At 42.5% G+C, this 15074-nt stretch overlaps 1 protein-coding gene across 3 annotated transcripts; it reads left to right on the top strand.

Moving 5' to 3' along the window:
* The first annotated feature begins 77 nt into the window (after positions 1-77).
* Positions 78-15073, top strand: LOC132260724 (nucleosome-remodeling factor subunit NURF301). 3 transcript variants are annotated; one of them, XM_059759032.1, is made up of 17 exons: positions 78-343; positions 1347-1879; positions 2203-6227; positions 6299-6564; positions 6625-6863; positions 6934-6975; positions 7103-7327; positions 7395-8681; positions 8752-8888; positions 12221-12479; positions 12630-13135; positions 13196-13392; positions 13453-13677; positions 13739-13906; positions 13976-14171; positions 14258-14342; positions 14409-15073. In XM_059759032.1, exons 2-17 carry the CDS (start codon positions 1591-1593, stop codon positions 14612-14614), a joined length of 8352 nt encoding a protein of 2783 aa, XP_059615015.1. In that variant the 5' UTR covers positions 78-343; positions 1347-1590; the 3' UTR covers positions 14615-15073. The 3 variants fall into 3 exon arrangements, with proteins under 3 accessions (XP_059615015.1, XP_059615017.1, XP_059615016.1); XM_059759033.1 differs by lacking the exon at positions 78-343 and adding an exon at positions 800-1077; XM_059759034.1 differs by lacking the exon at positions 6934-6975.
* The last annotated feature ends 1 nt before the right edge of the window (position 15074 follows it).

Consider the following 15074-nt stretch of genomic DNA (forward strand, 5'->3'; position numbering starts at 1 on the left):
AGTTGGTATTTGAATTTGCCCCTCAGTCGCACCGTACGCCACCTGGTGAGCGCTGCTATGGCATCAGCGCCGCCAATGCGGATTGTCAGCGCAGTGGCGGAGAAAAAATTGCACGGGTCGCTCACGCAGGTGAAAAAGTAGCGTTTTATAGTGAAAATAATCGTGTGGCATAATGCGTGTGTGCACAGAGTCATAGGTGACGAGTTGTGTGACTCGTGAGTGTTGTTATTTACTCGATTAGAACACTCTAGCGCGTGTAAGGAGCTTGTAAAGTGATTTCGCCCACCGCTGGTGACAGACGAAGGGAATTCAGTGGCGTTCCACCATGGCGACCCTCCTTCAGGTATAATGCGGAGTTTTGTTGTCTAAAATGCTGCGTCCACTAGCGTAGAAGCTTGTGAGGGCGTTCTGTGTGTTGTTTACAATTTTCACAGGGATTTTGTGCGATTTTCCGAATGTCATTTTTCCACATACTGAAAAACGACAATAGTCAAAAATGGCTTCTTGAGGATAGAAGATGCCCTCTGATTGGTTGATAGCGGGTGCATGGGAAAATTGCATTTTAATTAGTTTTGGGGGAAATTCCATGACTGAGCTTATGAAGAGGGATGCTTGTGGGGTTTTTCGTGGACTTCTTTAATTTTCTTGATAGGCACATATCACACAAAGGGGCTCAAATGCGGGAAAAATGCTGAGAGATGTGTGGCTTTTCAGCAATGGCGGCCAGAGTGGCAGCCAATGAGAGAGCTCGTACCATCGCTGCGTCCATTTTCTGAGCATATTCTTCGCGTCTCTCAGTGGAAGTGGAGAAAAAGTGAGACTTTATCGTGCGTGTGTGAAATTTTCTACAGAATTTTACCAAATTCTTGACCCGTGGTGGGCATTTTTGAACGCATGTCGAAAAAGGAAGCCGCCACAGGTCGCATGGTGTAGACGATTTTCCGGGAGAGTGTTGGGAAAAGGTGGAAATTGCGTGTAAAGCCGTGGCAATGACTACGTCGATTGCGGGAGTCGAGAGAAAATTTGATTATGATGAAATTCATCTTTGCACCATTGATTGGCGGTCAGAAAGGCAAAGTAGGTGATTTACTACACTCTATTTTCATGCGGATTTTCAATAGGAGCCCCAAGATGGGCTTCCGGGGATGATTTGACGGTTGGTGTGTAACAAAAGAAGGACCACGAGAGTCTCGACATAGCGTTGTGAAATCTGGGACGTCCCAGGGAGAGTGATTTTGTGCGCAAAGTTCACTTTCTTCGGCTCTGCAGAGTTTCGAAGGAAAAAAGCACACTTTTCCGCACAGTTAACAGTCATCTAATCGCTGTCCTTTTTTCCTTGTTTTCAGCCCGCGAAATAGGTAGGAATTTGTGATTTTCCTGCGACGAAGATAAGCGGAGGTGCGGGAGAAAGCCCTCTGCCGATGGTCCACATGTTAATTATCCATCGAAAATATAAACAAACTCCATACGTAAAAAAGTGACATTGACAGTGAAAAAGTGACACTTGCGTGAGAATTCCCCTTTCCCGGGGAAGCCGGACTGAAGTTGCCAGGAAGTGGTGAGCAGGCGGGAAGAGACACCGCGTGAAGGATGTCGGGGCGGGGTGGAAAGCGGCGTGGGAGGCCACCCAAAACCCCCGTGGTGGAGAGAGCGTCCAAGTTCCAGTACCACTTGATGAAGAAGCCCAAGTATCTGCTGAACAAGGGCTCAGATTCGCAAATGAGTACACCGTCAGCTTCAAGGGCATCGTCGCCACAAGGCAGTGACGGCAGTCGCAGGAGCACCTTCAGGGCATCGGCGTCCAAGACTCGGAAGACCCGCGGCGGAGGAACTTCCAGCCGACGAACAACACACTCAGCGTCGGTGTATCAGCGAAAGGGTGAGTTCTTCCACAATGTGTAATTTAGTAATGCAAGAGACTGAGGCCTCGATGTTGGTATCAAGATAAGGATCAAAACAACAAATACTTTTAAGATCATGATTTCCTTCCACACGTTGCTCGACATTGCAAGCGTCAGCAAGTTTTTCGTGATAATGAAGTGATTTTGTGACTTGCATTCTCGAGATAGATCATTTATGCATCAGTTAGGAAGTTTCAAACTTAATTACTTCATAGCATTCCGTAGAGAAATGCAATTCTGATTGAAAAATATTGATTTTCAAAATCTGTAAGACATAATTCACACATATAATATCTTTCAGGCTATGAATCGGAATATCATTATGGCTCAGATTTTGGAGATTCCACGGACAAGAGTGATATTGAGGATGATCCACTGCTAATGTCGCCATCAGAAACCGACAGTCTTGACGCGGTGGATCACGAGAGTGACAGTGACTTCTCGTTGAGCAGTTACAGCACTAATAGCAATCACGTGAGACGAGGTCCTCGTCCGCCCAGTCCAGAACCTCTGTGGCTGCAGGCGCGCGAATTGCCGCCACTTGAATTGCCGGCCACGTCGGATGACTTGCTCGTGCCGCAAGCATATGCACTCAAAGTGGCGTCCATCTACGAGGTGATGCGACGATTCAGGAACCTCGTAAGACTCTCACCATTCCGCTTGGAGGACTTTTGTGCGGCTCTCATGTGCGATGAGCAGAGCAATCTCCTGACTGAGATCCACATGATGCTACTGAGGGCTATTCTACGCGAAGAGGAGGCACAGGCGACACATTTTGGACCGCTGGACCAGAAGGACAGCATAAACATCTCCATCTACTTGATGGACACATTCTCGTGGGCGGAGGTGATGCGAAAGTATGTTGAGAGTGATGCGAATTTCGACAGAAATGTGTTGAATATTCTCACCACGAAGGAATATCCTTTCTGTGGCATCGACGATCGGATGGCGGTGCTGCAATTCCTCGTGGATCAGTTTCTCATAACAACACCCGTGAGAGATGATATGCTGCAGGAGGGTCCCATTCACTATGACGATCACTGTCGAATTTGCCATCGTCTTGGGGACTTGCTGTGTTGTGAAACGTGCCCAGCGGTCTTTCATCTTGAATGCGTGGATCCGCCACTGGTGGATGTGCCAACGGAGGATTGGCAGTGTAGTATTTGCAAGATTCACAAGATATCCGGCGTGATGGATTGTGTATCGTCGCAGGAGAAGCAGGGCGTTCTCTGTCGCCAGGAGCACTTTGGCTTCGATCGACACGGTCGGAAGTACTGGTTTGTGGCGCGTCGACTGTTTGTGGAGAACGAAGAGGGCACGGAGATTTGGTACTACACCACGGTGAAGCAATTCGAGAGACTCATGTCGAAGTTGGATGAGAGTGAATTTGAGATGTCACTGTGTCATGAGCTTAATGAACACAAGGAGGAGATTGTGCGACAGATGACACTCACGGAAACGCTGACGAATCAACACAAGGGCGGCAAGAAGTCATATCTGGAGATTGAGAATGCGAGCATTGAGAAGGTGCAGAAGGAGGAGGGCCAGGAGAATGGTCAAGAGGCGGAGAAGTCCGAAGAGGAGAAGAATGACGAGAGTGAGAGCAATTCCACAACAGAAATGGACGTTGATGGTGAGTGTATGAACAATAATGGAACAGCAAGTGGGGTGAAGGTGATTAAAAACATGGTGACACGCTCAAAGGCCACCCCAATGAGAGATGGTAAGAATTCTGGGGATGATACGATGGAATCTAGTCGTATTACGCGACATCGTCTGAGTCAGATAGCATCTGGAACGCTGTACTTTAAGTTGGGCATGGAGAATTCCTTCCGCACGTATGTGAATCAATACACTACAAATATCAATGCACTGAATAAACCGCAGAGAAATGAGGAACGTGACAAGAAGAGGCATTTGTCACACAAATTCTCTCTGACACAGGCGTCTGAGTTCAAATGGATTGGTGCAGTGAGTGCCACACAGATAAATATTGTGACAACACTGAGGGCAACATTCCTGGCATTGGAGCAAAACATCTCAGCGCCATACTTGCATCCCAATTGGATAAATATAAGAAAGACATGGGTCTCTGCCGTGGCCAATTGCAATCAACCTGTTGAATTTTCGCGGGCACTCATTGTTTTGCAAGCATGCATGAAGAATGTCCTGTTTGCCAATGTGTGGCACGAGCAATTGGGTCACTTGAAATTGTACAGAATCACATCTGGTGAGCGCGAGGAGAAGAAGAAGCTGGAGAAGCGTGAGAAGAGAGAGATGGCCGATGAGGAGGAGAGAAATCGCATGACATACAACTTTGTCAAGTATTCACTGGGACTGAAGCACCAGGTGTGGAAGCAGAAAGGGGAGGAATACAGAATTCATGGACAATGGAGCTGGATTTGGATGTCATACAGTCGTCGACAGGGACGTGCGATTAATGAGGGGCGCGACTGTAATGTGCCCAATAAGGTGATGACGAGACTGAGTATGTCGGATGGAAGTGAAAAGATTCTGGCATTGGAGCCAAAGTCCTATGATTTTTTGAAGAACACTGATTTGGCTAATCCTCTCAATTCGTGCATCCCTGAAAATCTACGAGGTGCAACAATTCAACCAGTTGTGGACAATTTTGACAATATCAATGTCTCTCAAGCGTTGACGTCCTATGGACGCTTGTTGTATCCAAAAGTGGCGAAGAAATCCCGCTTGGATGATCTTCTACAGCGCCGCGTTCATTTGCGGGACATGGAAGAGCGCTCGATGAATCGTGCGAAGGGAGAGATGGACGTCGAGAGTTCACCTAATGTGCCCAAACACACGATAGCCGGACCCAAACTGGGAATTGTGCCGGATTTGGGAATTGTGAAGCAGCCCAATAACATTCAGAAATCCGGACAGATTGGAGCAGCCAATGCAGATATGTTGAGCAATTTGTCTAAGAGAATTGATGCTGTGCGCTCTCACTATGGTCAACTGAACAAGGCCTCAAAGATGTTCCAGTGCTACAGTCAAGAATGCAACAATGCTTCTAATGTGGTACTCACAAAGCCCAACAATTGCTACTCGCCACTTTGTCTCCAGAAGGATCGGGTGCGACGGGAGTTGCTGGCGCTGACGAAAAGAGCTCATGGTCAAGGCAATGTGACGAATGTGGCGGTGGGCAAGAAATCATCAATTCTGGAGCAGAAACTCACTGAGGGGCGTTTCGAGGAAAGCTTTGAGGAGGAGGATTTTCCCACGATGATTAAGAAGTCTCTGGAAAGCGCTTATCAGACAATGCGTGACTACAATGATGAAGCCATTCAAGCGTGCATCAATCAAGTGGATCCGGAGGAGCCTGTAAAGGTTGAGAATGAGGTGAAGGAGGAGAAGATTGAAGAAAAGCCTGTGGAGAAAATGGAAGTTGATCCAGAGCCACCGGCAGCAGAAGTGGAAATACCTGAAACGCCAACCACAGCAAATGGTGAGTCTGACGCAAAGAAGCCTAAGTTGGAGGAGGAGGAGAGCGATCAGAATTCCAACTCAACGGATGCTACGTCGAAGGAGGATGATAAGTCAGGGAGCGGCGAGAAGGAGGAGAGCGTAGAAGCGCCACCGAGAAGGACACCTCGTGGTCGGCCGCCCAGGATTAGTCGCAATCTAACAACTCAAACTACCACCACAACAACAAAGACAACGTCAAAGTATGTGGATGGGAATTTGTCTAGTTACCAGTCCGAGTCCAGCGTCAAGACGCAAACTGTTGAGAATCAGGAGGGCGTGAAGAGTGTCACGACAAGTACGGTGAACTCTGTGAGTGGGAAGACACAGTTTGTTGAGCGGCAGAATCGACGCTTTGCCACGACGAAGACTGTGAAAAAGGAGGAAGTGACGAAGGTTGAGAAGGAATATGGCCCTAATGGTGTGGAGAGGGTATTCTCAACGAAATCCTGCCGCGGTAGGATTTATTTGAAGCGCTATGTCACTGAAGCGGCAGAGACAAAATCCAAACAGAAGCCAACAACAATCAAGTATCCAATGACGGGTGATTTCCTCACGAAGCAAGGATCGCGATCCATATTGATACTGCCAAAGCATGAACTGATTCGATTGGCACGAAGTGGCGGAAGGAATTTCGTTGTTGGATTCCATCAGATGACGAAGAATAACACATCAATTTGGCCGTATCCGTGTTCGAGACCGTTATTCCGCACATGCTGGATTTACAGGACAATCAATGTGAAGACATTGAGTGCTGTGGCATTGCAGCTGAGGATCCTGTGGACTTGTCTTCGGTGGGATGATATGATTACTAAACCACCGACTACAGATGGGAAACATCAGGTATATTTCACATTGTGCACCGCATTGAGCTATAAGGGAACGCTGCTAATTGTAAATTTTCATTTATTCAGATTACCACAGAGACTGAGATAATGTCACTGGAATTACTGAAACATCGGTATTTGGGGAAATTTATGGAGCGAACGCAGTATTTGAGACGTAAGGTTGTGATACCACTTGAATTGCCGAAAGCGGTGCGCGAAGTGACATCAATTCGGTCGGGATTGAGGAAGCGTAAGAGAGCCGAATCACCTCAGCACACAGAGCCTCAAGTCACAGAGGAGTGGGTTGATGAGGAGAAGTTGGAATTGTGGGAGATTAAGTTGTATGGCGAGAGGTATGAAAGGTTTTATAATTGGTTAAGTAGAATATTCACGATGTTTGTTTATATTCACAGACAAGAGAAGGCGAATGCATTGCCGGTGACGCGTCAATCTACAGGAAAATTGCCACCGGCGAGACAAATGGACTTGCAACATGGTAGCAATTCATCATCATCGAGTGGTAGTGGGACGAAGACAATTATTGTGAATAGTAATGCAACTCCGGAGGAGATTAAGGCAAAGATGGAGGAGCAATTGCGCATTCAACGCGCTGCTCATCATCAAAAGCGCGCTATGGAATTGAAGGCACAAGGTAAGAAAGTTTCTTTCTCATTCTCTCTACTGACTGGAAGATTGCTTTCATGTTTGATTTGATTTCCAAGCAAACAAAACTAGAGCGGAGGATGAGGCTTCAAAGAATCCAGGTAGAAGAAAGATGCTTGCTCTTGTGAAGCTGAATCTGACTATATATGTATTTTATGATGTTGAAAGTCATGTTGATTGCTAGAGGAATTTATATTGACTTTGATTTGTCTTTTCAATGTGTTTTAGGTGGAACTGTTTCGACGGGAAGGGTAATAAAGAGTCGCAATATCCTTGTGAAACAAGCTGATGGAACGACGAAGATAATTCAGCAGCAAATTGTGAAGCAGCCAGAAACACAAAAAGTCCAGATTATTCGGACGCCTGATGGGAAGGTGTGTGTGAAGGGATTGAATCCGGGTCAGCAGCTTTATCAACTGCCAGATGGGAAGATTCAAGTTATCAGTAGTCCAGGTAAGATGAGAATTTGAGTGGGAAGTTAGATGAATGGTACTTGATACTAAAGGTGATTTTTTTGCAGTTGGAAATAATGCTGCTGGGAATAAGGCAAAGACTTTGATTGCCAGGGCTATTCAGCAGAGTTCGGGAACTTCTTCTGGTTCATCCACAGTGACTCGCCATCAGGTGACGCCAAAAGTTGCCGTGTCATCGAAAGCCATTGCGAGTCCCGTTCAACCGAAAGCAATTGGCCAGAAGATTCAAGTGACTGGCAATCAGATCATCAGTTCTGGTGGAGTGGTGAAGCAAGTGATTTCGACCTCACAGGCGGGAAGTGTGCAGAAGATTCTCACTAGTGGACAGATTGTGGGCAGTTCGTCGGTGCAACAGCCGAGTCAGCAGAAGATTGTCACCACGTCGAATCTGCAGCAATTATTGCAGCAGACTGGTGGGCAGAAGTTGGTGTTGAGCCAAGGACAGGGCCAGAGGATTCTCATAACGCCGGCGGGACAGCAAATTGCGCAGACCGCGACGACGGGTCAGCAGATTATTGTGCAGCAATCGCAAGCGCCGAGCGTGCAACAGCCACAGCAACAGCAGCACATTGTGATCAATCAGGGCAAGGTGCAGCAGGTGATTGGTGGTGGACAGCAGCAGATCATTGTTGGTGGTCAGAGGATTTTGTTGAATCCCGGTCAGCGGATTGTCACGTCTCAGGGTGGGCAACCGGTGCAGCTTCAAGTGCAGGCGACATCGGCACAGCAACCGCCAGTGTTGGCGGCCGCAAGTACACCAACTGTTGTCCAGGCGAATTCCACGCAGCAAACCGCTGTTCTGGCTTCACCATCGCAGCAGCCGCAGCAACTTGTGATTCAGAATGCCAATCTGGCTCAACAGTTTGCTAGTGGAAAGCTTCAATTGGCTACAATCAATGGTCAGCAAGTGTTGCTCCGTCCTTTGGCTGGCAATCAGGCGCAGATTGTGGCTCACGTGAAGCCACAAGACACCTCAACGTCGACAGTGGTTGTGGGATCGAGCCCGACGCAGCAACAGCAAGTGTTGGCATCACCCACACAGCAAATCACATCTCCACCGACCACACCGCAGAAGGTTGCTGCTCCCATCTCACCTCAATCACCGGCCACGTCCAGTGGGCAGCAGCAGACGAGTCAGACGATAGTGTCGCCGAACATAGAGCACTCTCTGCTGAAGGGACAACCACCGGGCACGGTGATAAAGTGTGTGACGGCGCAGGTGATTCAGACAGCTGCCGGACCGAGGATTGTTCTGCAGGGCTTGGCGAACAATGACTTCACGCCGCAGCAATTGTCTCTTGTGCAGCAACAAGTGAAGCAGCAACTTCTAAAAGGTGAGAGAGAGAGAAAATTTTTAATTGTCACAGACAGAAATATTGATCATGTGCGATGGGTTTGTTGCAGCTCAAGAATCGAGTGGGAAACAGGGTGTTCTTGGACCAACAAAGATCTATCTCGCCGTGCAGCCGGCTACGCAGCAGGCGCAGCCGCCACCGTTGGCTCCTGTCCAGAGCAAATCAGACATCTCGTCGCAACATCAAGTAAGTGTTTAGAGATCAATTAAGCATATACAACAATAGAGTGTTTAAGAACCTCACCTTTAAGAGCACTGAGAGAAGGAAAATGCGAGGAAAAAGACCATGGATGTCGACTCTTCTAATCTAGATGATTTATACATTTGCTCTAACACTTCTTTAAGGATGATGTGAAAAGGTTGAGGGACTGCATTTTGTCTTTCCTCATTGCATTGCATTTATTTGTAGTTGTTTGTTCCTTCATGTCTCTGTTTTTTTTATATATACATATATGTATCTTCTGTTTGTCCAATTTTTTCCTCGTATTGACTTTATAGTGATGATGAACAATGCTAAAAAAAAGTATACAATACATTCTCATTCGCCTAATCATCATTATGTTATCAAATATTCTTACATCATTTCTCTTATTTCTCACATGTGGAAAATAATTTTTTCATGCAGACTTTCTCACGTTCCATTGACATTTTATTTTTTTGTATTGTGAGAGCATCTCGAAGAATTGATGATATGAAAAAAAAAAATTTTGTATTTACAATACAATAAAAAATTATTGATATGAGAGTAAAAAATTGTATAGATGAACCATTTTGGTTTAGTTTTAATGATAAAAATTATTATTTAAGGAGGAATTTAACGAAATTTTTATAATACAGAGAGTAATAAAGAGAGGAAAAATTGTTAGATACACGAATTAGTTAGAAGAACAAAGGTTTTGAAAGTGACGCTGAGAGTAAGGAAGTTGAATGGTAGAATGCGTGCAATAATTTTAGAGAAATCGCGCTGAAAATCACTGAAAATATTATAAAAGTTTCGTTCCAATAGCATTATTTTAAAATTTAATGAAGCAAGAAATAGCGTTAGATTGTGTCTTATATATAGATAAAGATCAACAATATATTAAACAATAATGTTATATATTTTATACATTTTACCAAATGAAAAGATAACTAAATGATTTGTATTAATATATTTTTTTGAATTCCACTTCTTATATGAAAATCATGTTTTATATTGGTTTATCCCTAAATTTCTCATAAGTTTTTATTTATTTTTGAAAATATTGTGACGAGACATAAAAAGATATATTGATTGAAGGCATTTATAAGATTAAATTGAGAATAATTATTCAGGAATATCACACTTGTATGAAACTAAAACTACTGAAAAGAGAAATGTATTTTAAAACATCACACAATGAGGAGCGAATTTGTAAGTATTTTGCAAAGACTTAAATGCCAAAAATGTGATATTGTAGTCATGACAGGAAGTAAAGGTATTTAGTACGTTTTACCAAGATAATGAGAATCGAGAGCGAGGCGAGGCGAGGGCGTTTATCTAGCAGAAGCAAACTTCAAATTTAGGAGTTGTTCCACTATTTTATTTCTACTACTGAACTAGACTTTACTTATCAGTCACATTAATCACATAATTTTGATTAGTTGATTGCATAAATGGGAAGCGGAGAAGAGAATTAATCAAAGAATTGAATGTGTAGTTTGCACAGTAATAACACTATAAAAGAAGAAATAATTGTAGACGCATATACATGATGATTAGGTTATTTAATTTTGATGAAATGAAACGATAAAAGAATGATAATTTTAATACGAAAAAATGCAAAAATAAGAGAAAAAAGAAAAGAGAAAGATAAATTTAAGGATCATAAGATTATTATAATTGTAAAATTGTGAGAATTTTACGAAGGGACGGCATTTTTGGCAAAGCTTTTTCTCTCATTTATTTTTTCTATTTTTATACTATATACATAATAGCTGGTAAAGTACCTTTTTTTAGATAAAACATCTCTATTCATCTTTATTTATTCTTTTTTATAACACATTGTGTCTTTTTTCTATCTAATCTGCTCATATCAATAATTTTTGTGTTATAAAAAATCATCTCATTTTCTTTAACTGGAAATACATTTTTCTCAAGAAAAAAAAAAGGTGGTAGGAAGAGGAGATTAAAATAAAATAAAATATTGTTGATAGAACAAAAATTCTACCTAAATATTTAATATGAAAAGACATTTTAATGTTTTGCATAACATTCTCAAATTTATATTAATTTGTCTGTCGCATCAAGCATAATGTTTTTTTATTACTTTATATTTGTCCCCCTAAAATATGTCTAAAAACACGAGGCTTTTAATTTTTTTTATTTCATTTTTGCGATAAAATTTTTTCATTTTTTGTATGAAATTATACCTAGATATGACATTCCTTTCTTATATCAAACAAAACAAAAGAAAACTAGAAAATTTCCTCAAAACTAATATTAAAATAATCTCTAAACGTGTATTTATAAATATTGCCCTTTAGGCCTTTCAAGTGACGTTATTTTTTTTATAGTTTTGACTTCAAGTAGAACAATTTTGAGTGTGTGTGAATAACTTTTTATAATAGTTTCTAATCTTGTTTGTTTTTACGCGTAAATCAATAAATTTTCATTTTGGTTTTCTCGGAAGGCACACACTAAAAGTTAATGTCTGTCTATTTGTTTTCAGTATGTTACAAATATTGAACAAAAAGTACATGAAGATCATGAATCTGAAAAACTGCCAATCCTTCTAAAATGCTTGCATGTAAATATTTATTTAAAAAAAAAAGAAGAATTGAAATTGAAAAAGAAACAATGAGAAAAGTGGATGGTGAAGCATAGTGAAAAAAAGAGAATTATTGAGACAAGCAAGAAAAACCCGAATAGGTTTGAATAATAAAATAATATATAAATTGTCAATAAATGTTTTTACTCTTTTTGCAAAAAGATGATAAAGAAAAAAGATTCCGACCTAATTTTTCCACAAATTGTTTTACTTTCTTGTATAGTTTTTCGTTTGTATATTTTTCCATCACTTAGTTTTACTTAACACTCAGTTTTATTTTTCTTTTGTAAAATACTAGTTCTAATGGTTTTCTTGTGAACACTACCTTGGTTTCGTGATGTCAAATTGGGTTTTCTCACGAACGGCGTGGGAGAACGATATTTATTGACTTTGCGTGTTTGTTGAAACCTTTGAGCGTCGACGATCAGGATATTCGGTCTGTCTTGATAATGATAAGAGAAAATTGCTGGCATTTTAAATGGATTGGTCCTCGTGATTTTAATAGCATGACATTTTTTACCTTGTTTTCTGTTCATTGCCTAACAAAACAAAGCAAGAAAATGACACCCAAACAGAGAGAATTTGAGAGAGAAATGTCTGAAGATTTCCTTTTGAAGAAAATGAGATGAGATTTGTTAGAGCGAGAGAGTGAGAAAGAGAGGAAGACGTTCTTAGCAGAGTGTTGCCTTGACGAGTGTTGTTGACAAAGAGATTTCTCTGCACTTTGTAGAGTTCATCGGGTCAGACGACACTGCAGAAGCAATTGTCGGGCGGTGCTGGTCAGAAAGTGGTCGTCAATGGGGCTGGCATAAATGCGGATTTGAAGAAAGGGTTGATTCAGAAAGTATTGACGGGGAGAGTACAAAAAGCCCAGCAGCAGGATGGCAGCGAAAGTGCCAATGATAATGAAAATGACGAGGGCCAATCCACAACAGATGCCGGCGATGATGGGGGTTCCTTTGTCGTCACTCCCGATTATATCCAGCAAAGTGAGTGTTGCTTTCATCTTCGCGAGTTTTTTGTTTCCCTAACACACAATTTTTTTTCTTTTCAAATTTTCTGCGTCCCCAACGCTCTTTTCTCCCCCTCTTGTTTTGGTTTGTTCTCTGGGGAAAAAACATTGAAAATCCCCTTTGCAGCCATCAAGAATGCCCTGAAGCAGGAGAATCTCAATCCGGAGATTGAGGAGAAACTCCTCAATCTGCAACGCTATCAGGAGCGTCAGATGAAGAGTGACACGCCGCAGATGATGAGTCAGCCGAGTATGCGTGCCATTTCTCCGTATGAGGACATCCCCTCGCCGCCAGCGAGGCGCAAGAGGCGATCGAGTATGTCGCAGGATGATGAGGATTGGGTCTTGGAGACGCCAAGGCGACGACCAACGAAGAGCAGCGGCTCTGCTCCGGGAACATCGTCGGAGAAGAAGTTCACAGACGGAGTTAATATTAGTACGGGACATCCGGTGACACCATTTGTGGGCTCTAAGCTGAGGAGTCATCTCAATAGTGAAAATAAGATACTCGCCACGTCCACACCTAATCCGGACAGGAGTGGTCTCGTCACGAAGATGCGGCCAGTACCACGAAGGGAGTTGGTGACGAAGCGAGAAATAGAGTTGCGGAAGAAGCAGCAGCAGCAAATGCAGGTGCGATATCAACTCAACGGCTCTTTTAATCAGCCAATAAAACTCAATTGTGTCTTTCAGATGCGTCTCTATCGGCAGAAGGAGTTGCTGAAGAAGGACATCCTGAAGAAGCGAGTGCAGCTCGAGAAGGAACTCCAGATGGAGATCCAGAAGGAGTTGGCTGTGGAGTTGGCGGCAAGGGCGAGTCAGGAGAGAACGAAACAAGAGGATGTGAAACCACCTCTCGTGCCAAATCCCTCGAATACGACAAAAAGAAGGTTTGTTTTGAGAACAGTAATGCCATTGTGATAAGATGCTCATTTCAAGTGTGTTTGCAGATCTGGTGGAGGCGCAACTGTGGTGGTGAAGAAGTCTCTGTCTCCCGTGCCAACGCCTGTTTCGTCGTCCAGTGCGCCAAATCAGGCTCAAGTGCCGCCAACGAGAACAACCAATCGCACCAGGAAAGCCACGGTGAAGAAGGCAGAGTCTGGACAGCACACGAGTGGCTCGAAGAAGAAGGAAAAGCTGTATTGTGTCTGCAGGACGCCCTATGATGACACAAAGTGAGTTCAACACGACACTTAACACTGTTCTGATGAACTGATCTTAATGATAATTCCACAGGTTCTATGTGGGCTGTGACTTGTGCAACAATTGGTTCCATGGTGATTGTGTGGGAATCTCGGAGGAGGACTCGAAGAAGCTCAATGAATTCATTTGTGGTGAATGCAAGCACGCCAGAGATACTCAAGAGTTGTACTGTCTATGTCGGCAACCTTATGATGAATCACAGTGAGTTTCACTTCGTAACATTCACCTTTAGCTATGGATTCATGACTTATTGCTGTGCGTCTCTTGCAGATTCTACATTTGCTGCGATAAGTGCCAAGATTGGTTCCACGGCAGATGCGTTGGGATTCTCCAGAGTGAGGCGGAGTTCATTGATGAGTACATCTGTCCAAATTGTACGAAGAATACTTCAGTGAATTTTGCCAACATGAAATCTCTCACACCGGCTGAGTTTGAGAATCTGAAGAAGTTGATAAAACAAATCACGGTGAGTAGTTTTCGGAATTTAGTTGAAAAAAATAATGTGATGATGAGAAAGTATATATTTATCTTTACTTTTCCTATTTCTTGCAGACACACAAGAATGCATGGCCATTTATGGAGCCTGTGGATCCGCAGGAGGCTCCAGATTACTACAAAGTGATCAAGGATCCTATGGGTAAGTTTTTATACTCTTTCACAACCTTAATGTGCGACTTTTTGCTAATGGACAAGTTTTGTGCAGATCTGGTGAAAGTGGAGGAACGCATTGATACGAAGTGGTACACAACATTGTCCCAATTTATTGCTGATATGACAAAAATCTTTGATAATTGCCGATACTACAATCCGAAGGAATCGCCTTTCTACAAATGTGCTGAGAGTTTGGAGGCATTCTTTGTCCAGAAGATAAAATTTTTTCGCGAAAATCTAGTTGATAAGGGACAGTAAAGAGAGAATGAGTGTATGAAAATTCCTTTGTCTCATCCCCCATAAAAGATGGTATGAATTTAAGCAATTTTTTTCTAAAGGATATTTTTGAGAAACGAATGTAGACGTAAATAATTGTTTGAAAAGAGGTACAAATGAATTATGATAGAGAAGAAGAAAACAAATCTTCACGGTTTTATTTTAACTTTGCTGAAGAAAGAGAGAGATTGTATGAAGTTCTTGTAGAGATATTATGTCATAAGATTTGCAAATTTTACGAAAGGCAAAAATACCAAGATTTCAATTTCACTCACCAAGAATGTGTGGAAAGGATAATTTTTTTTAAATGATAGACGTTGCATTGAAGTAAGGATTAGAAACTACAATAATGAATAAGAACAGAAGTATAATTTTAAGGAATTTTATGAATTCTTTTGAATTTTTAAAGATCACATAATAAAGAAAAATGATGAAATTAAAG

Source organism: Phlebotomus argentipes, unplaced genomic scaffold (genome assembly GCF_947086385.1).
Source record: "Phlebotomus argentipes unplaced genomic scaffold, Phlebotomus argentipes genome assembly scaffold_18, whole genome shotgun sequence".
In the NCBI taxonomy this organism is placed as follows: Eukaryota; Metazoa; Arthropoda; class Insecta; order Diptera; family Psychodidae; genus Phlebotomus; species Phlebotomus argentipes.

What these genes read in the sequence shown, in the direction of transcription:
- LOC132260724 (XM_059759032.1), top strand. Translation starts at nt 1,591, where the DNA reads ATGTCGGGGCGGGGTGGAAAGCGGCGTGGGAGGCCACCCAAAACCCCC. An exon ending in ATTAAGTTGTATGGCGAGAG is followed by an intron (nt 6,565 to 6,624) that starts GTATGAAAGGTT and finishes TTATATTCACAG; the next exon opens with ACAAGAGAAGGCGAATGCAT. An exon ending in TCAAGTTATCAGTAGTCCAG is followed by an intron (nt 7,328 to 7,394) that starts GTAAGATGAGAA and finishes ATTTTTTTGCAG; the next exon opens with TTGGAAATAATGCTGCTGGG.